This window comes from Triticum aestivum, chromosome 2D, assembly GCF_018294505.1.
Source record: "Triticum aestivum cultivar Chinese Spring chromosome 2D, IWGSC CS RefSeq v2.1, whole genome shotgun sequence".
Taxonomy (NCBI): Eukaryota; Viridiplantae; Streptophyta; class Magnoliopsida; order Poales; family Poaceae; genus Triticum; species Triticum aestivum.
In genome coordinates, this window is record NC_057799.1 from 46,302,105 (window position 1) to 46,306,662 (window position 4,558).

At 56.0% G+C, this 4,558-nt stretch overlaps 1 protein-coding gene across 1 annotated transcript; it reads left to right on the forward strand.

The window, feature by feature from the left end:
• Window positions 1–607: 607 nt before the first annotated feature.
• LOC123051448 (ubiquitin-60S ribosomal protein L40-like) lies at window positions 608–1,439 on the forward strand. Its single transcript, XM_044474311.1, has 3 exons — window positions 608–1,117; window positions 1,224–1,290; window positions 1,389–1,439. The coding sequence occupies exons 1-3, from the start codon at window positions 771–773 to the stop codon at window positions 1,437–1,439; spliced, it is 465 nt and encodes a 154-aa protein (XP_044330246.1). The 5' UTR covers window positions 608–770.
• The last annotated feature ends 3,119 nt before the right edge of the window (window positions 1,440–4,558 follow it).

Consider the following 4,558-nt stretch of genomic DNA (forward strand, 5'->3'; position numbering starts at 1 on the left):
CTCCCTATTGGCTCTTGATTCAGGTTCTGCTGTGCCCCGGTTCCAAAAATTCGCTCTCACTACTCCGGCTTCGTACATATCAGACGCGGTGCCTTGCCGGTATACCTTGCTGGGATTCCACATCTTCAGAATGGTCTCCTGATGAAAGGGAGGGTTCTTGAAGATCGAGGCATGGCAGCGTGCCGTCAGGGGAGGCGCACCAGTTAGTTGGTTGTTGTACGAGCAGTTGGCCATGGGCACGCCCTGAAGCCAGTAGACGGACATAATAGTCGTCAAACCACAACTCGTCGCCGCCTCGCGCCATGGACACCTGCCGCACGTCCCGAGGAACAAGAAGCCGTTGCACTGCTGCATGATCGCGATGATGCCCTTGCCGGCGAAGTTGCCGCCGCCGATGGAGTCTGAGTGACCCGCGTAGGAGGCCTTGGCGAGCGCTACGCGGTCGCCGTGGTCGGCGCACACAGACTCCACGATGTTGAAGAGGTCCACCTTCACGCGGGTCACCCGGCGCCGGGCAAGTTAGGAGAGCATGCATGGCTTCATAGAGCTTGCCCGTGCGGCAGCACGAGCCGATACCGCCCTCCACGATGCGGCCCAAGGCAAGGTTCACGTTACCGTGGGGCGTGGGCTACTCGGTTTCGTAGCGATCGCGTTTCTGTTTCCGGCCGCGCGGTTCCCCCGTTCAATCCCTATATACTTCCTACTTCCGCGGCGCTGAGCTTACCCCACGTCCCCACCCCACGGCACCAACGCCAACCACTACCACGACGATGCAGATCTTCATCAAGACCATCACCGGGCAGACTCTCACGCTCGAGGTCAAGAGCACTGACACCGTCGACACCGTCAAAGCTCGGATCCAGGACAAGCAAGGAATCACCGGCGCCGCCTCCCAAGACGACCCGCACCAGCTGCCGTCCCTCGTCTTCGCCGGGAAGCAGCTCGACGAGGACGACGGCCGGACGCTGGCCGACTACGGCATCGGCAAGGAGTCGACGCTGCACCACGTGCTCGGCCTCCGCGGCGGCTTCCGGCAACGTAGCTGGTACCCCCACATCAGCCCCACCCTCCTAGCGCTTGCGCTCCGCTACAACGAGAACAAGATGATCTGCCGCAAGTACGTACACAGACACGCCTATAGTATACTACATACTTGATTTCTTTTAATCTCCATCCTAATTAGGTTTTCTCCGGCCGCACGTACCCCATTGATTCATTTACAGGTGCTATGGACGTCTTCCTCCGGGGGCTACCAACTGCCGCAAGAAGAAGTGCGGCCACACCAATGACGTATGTATTTTTCTCTCTTTATACGTATTAGCTACTAAGTACGAGTTTTTGTTGCCAATAACGTCCTACCTCGCAACATATTTTTTCTTCTTCTTCAGCTAAGGCCGAAGAAACGTTTCGATGGTAGAGCAGGTTTACGAGGGAAATAGTGACATCCATATGATGTACCTACCACAAGGCGACCATAAGGACCGATTATATATGCTCCCCTCTGCACCAGTGATCAGCATGACTGAAAATAAGACAATCTCCCGCGGCTCCCGCGTCGTCCTCCTTGGGCGACTCGAGGGCGACTAGGGTTTCCCCCCGCGCCGCCACCCCCTCCAGCCCCTCCTCCCCTTGCCGCCACCAGAGGTACGCCTGCCTCGGAGGCTGCCGATGAAGGTGGCGGCGAGGCTCTCCGTCACTTCGTCCCCTGGCGAAGGACCCCGGACGCCGGGGCGGCGGCCCCGGTCGGCGAGGCGGCGCTACCTTCGCGGCAGGTGGCGGGCGCGGGATGCGGCGGATGGCCTCCTCGGCAGCTTGGGCAGCGAGGAGCCGGCAGGAGGTGATCGTGGCGTGGGCTTCTTCCACTCCAGATCTGAAGGTCGGGTCTCTCTCCTCCTCTGCTCCACTCCCCCCTCTGGTCGTGTCAGATCTGTTGCTTCGGCAAGTAGATCCGGTGCCGGCGGGGTGACGGTGGTATACGACTGCGTCTGGGGTAATCCCTTGGCCGGTTCTCCGGCCACGGCGGCGACGGCGCGCGCGCGTGGTTTTCTCCCTGGAGGCGCCGCTGAGGACCTGCTCTATCCACCCCCGTCCCAGATCCCGGGTGAAAGCTCAAAACCCGTCCCGGGGTTGGGCGGCAGCGGCGCCCTGCGCGCCGTTCTCTTCTTGGAGACGCCGCCTGGGGCTCTCTGGTTCTTCGGGAGAGTGGTAGTGAGATTGGAGAGCGCTCGTCGGCGGCGAGCCCAAGGGGTGATTTTTTTGTGTAGGGTGTGCGTTCCTGCAGGTGTATGCCTCGACGGAGTCTTGCTCTGCGGCGGCAAGGTCGTGGTTGTGCCATGTTCGGAGGGGGATAGGGATCCTCGTCCTGTGGACAGCCGTGACGCCCACCGCAGATGCATCTCCCCTTGTGCGGTCACTGGAGCGACTCCTAGTGCTTCCACTTTTCACCCCAGGTGCTCTGTTGTGCTTCTTCGACGATCCTCCTGGCAGCTTTCCTTCTGTTTCTCGGTGTCCAAGGAAGGGGGCAGTGCAGCGGATGTGGTGTGTCTTCGGTGTGGCGAGGACCGATTGTGTGCTTGCTCAGGTGTGTCGGCCGACGCTTGCTCTAGCTCTCGGGTGAGCTCCCAACGATCCGATGGTACGGCGCCTTCGAGCCTAGGCGAGAGGATAGGGTTCGTCTTCGGCGTTGGAAGACAAGTGTTTGTTTTTGTCCGATGCTACATGGTCAGGCGACCCTCGGTGCTTCCATGCTACTGATTGCTCCTCGATGCTTCTTTGTTTTCCTGTATCTGGTCCCGGGGTGCAGCGGGCTTCGACACTACTTGCAGGATTTTCTCGTGTGTTGTCTTGGTGTGCAGTAGTGTGCGTTGCGTTGTAAGCTGCTCAGTCAGCTCTCATGTATCTTTCGGTCGCTCATGCTTGGTGGCCTTGTGTAATCCTGGCCGGTTGATGGCTTTGTTAATTCAAAGCCGGGCTCTTCTTGAGCCTTCGTTCCAAAAAAAAAACCAATGATCATCATCTCCTGCTTTGCTTGGCATACATATATTCTTGAAGCACCTCTTGCGCTTTGCCTCATAATGCCGATGTACAATTGCACTCTTTTTTTTTGTAATATCTAGCATTCCGAGGACATTGTCATAATGTATTTTTGTTGTTTATTTTACAAATTCTGATGCATCCCCTACTTGTCACGTAAGTTCTTTCCAGCAAGTCAAATGGTTAAAGCATCATAGAATTGATTATTAATTAGTTGATGAAAGCACCTACAATTATAGTACCACACATGGGGAATTTGGTTGATAGTTCGTACATGCAAAATATTTTGGCTATTATAGCATGGTAGGAACCAGAGCATAAGTCACTCAAGACAAAAGAACTGCAAAGAAAATATTGCGGATTGGGTTGATAGTTCTAGTTATAGTGCATTTTTTAGTAATACAACACGTAAACAATGAACAAATCACAAAGCAAAAAAAAAGGTGAGAAAACGGTGCATCACGTCACGCTTTGACGCGTGTATCGTGTTGCCCTCCTGTGCTAGGTGCAGCCATTTGGCCAGCACCCAGGCGCCCGTGCCAGTCCCCGCGCACGGGGCGAGCTCCTCCAAGTCATGCTAAAAGACTAGTAAGTAACTAATTCAACGAATACGGAGATGACAAAATGATTGAAGGAAAAACCAGTTTTGGCACCTTCCCCTAACTACATGTAGTTCAGATGTACTTTCCCTATCCTAGCCGCCGCCAACAGCCAGCTGACTAGGGAGGCGATCTCCTTCCACCGATCTCCACCGGCCGGTGCGCTGGCCCCCTCTCTCTCCGGCCGTTGCTCCGGCGGCAGGAGGGGGGACCCGTTCCTCCGCTCTGTAGTTAGGTTTCGTATTTGTAGGTCGTGGTGGGTCGTTGGGGTGGTGGGAGCGGCGCACAGATGAATAAATCTGCCTCAGCTTCACTCCCATACCGGCGGTGCCCTTCACGGCGGCGTCTCGGAGTTGATGGCATTGTGTCTCTGCCGATCCTTCAGATCGGCAGCGTTAGGGTTCATGGATGGTGTTGGCGAGGCGGCGGCGACGACTCCATCAGGTGTGTCTCTCCTTCTGCTCTGTCCCCGTTGCTATGGCGTTGTCTCCGACGTCATGGTGGAGCAGGGAGGTTTTGTCGTTCAGGAGTACGCGCAGGCGGTTGTCTACGCAAGTGGCAGCTGGAAGATGGAGAATCTTGTGCTGGGTCTGTGGTTGAAGGCTGACAGTTCTGGTTTCCTCCTCCGACGTCGTCGTCATGCGGGGGTGTCAGTTCTGAAGTTCGATGGCGTGTCCGGGGACATGTTGCCCCGGTCTGATTCTTTCAACAGCTATGGTTTTGCTTCTGGCAAACTACTTTGGAGGTCTGCAAAGCTGTTGATCAGCGATGGAGCCGCGTCGAGCTTGGGTGAAGAGGTGATCTGTCTTTTTACCCTTTGGTGGCCGCTTCGGTGGTGTCTAAGGAGAGGGACAGAAGTTGGTATTTTGCATAGGATTTTCCTATCTTTTCAGTCTTGTATGGTCGGTACTTACGTGCCTTGTAAC

Excerpts from the sequence above, each read along its gene's own strand:
- LOC123051448 (XM_044474311.1), top strand. The coding sequence starts at position 771 with ATGCAGATCTTCATCAAGACCATCACCGGGCAGACTCTCACGCTCGAG. Across the intron at positions 1,118-1,223 it reads AACAAGATGATCTGCCGCAA|GTGCTATGGACGTCTTCCTC; the intron begins GTACGTACACAG and ends ATTCATTTACAG. Across the intron at positions 1,291-1,388 it reads AGTGCGGCCACACCAATGAC|CTAAGGCCGAAGAAACGTTT; the intron begins GTATGTATTTTT and ends CTTCTTCTTCAG.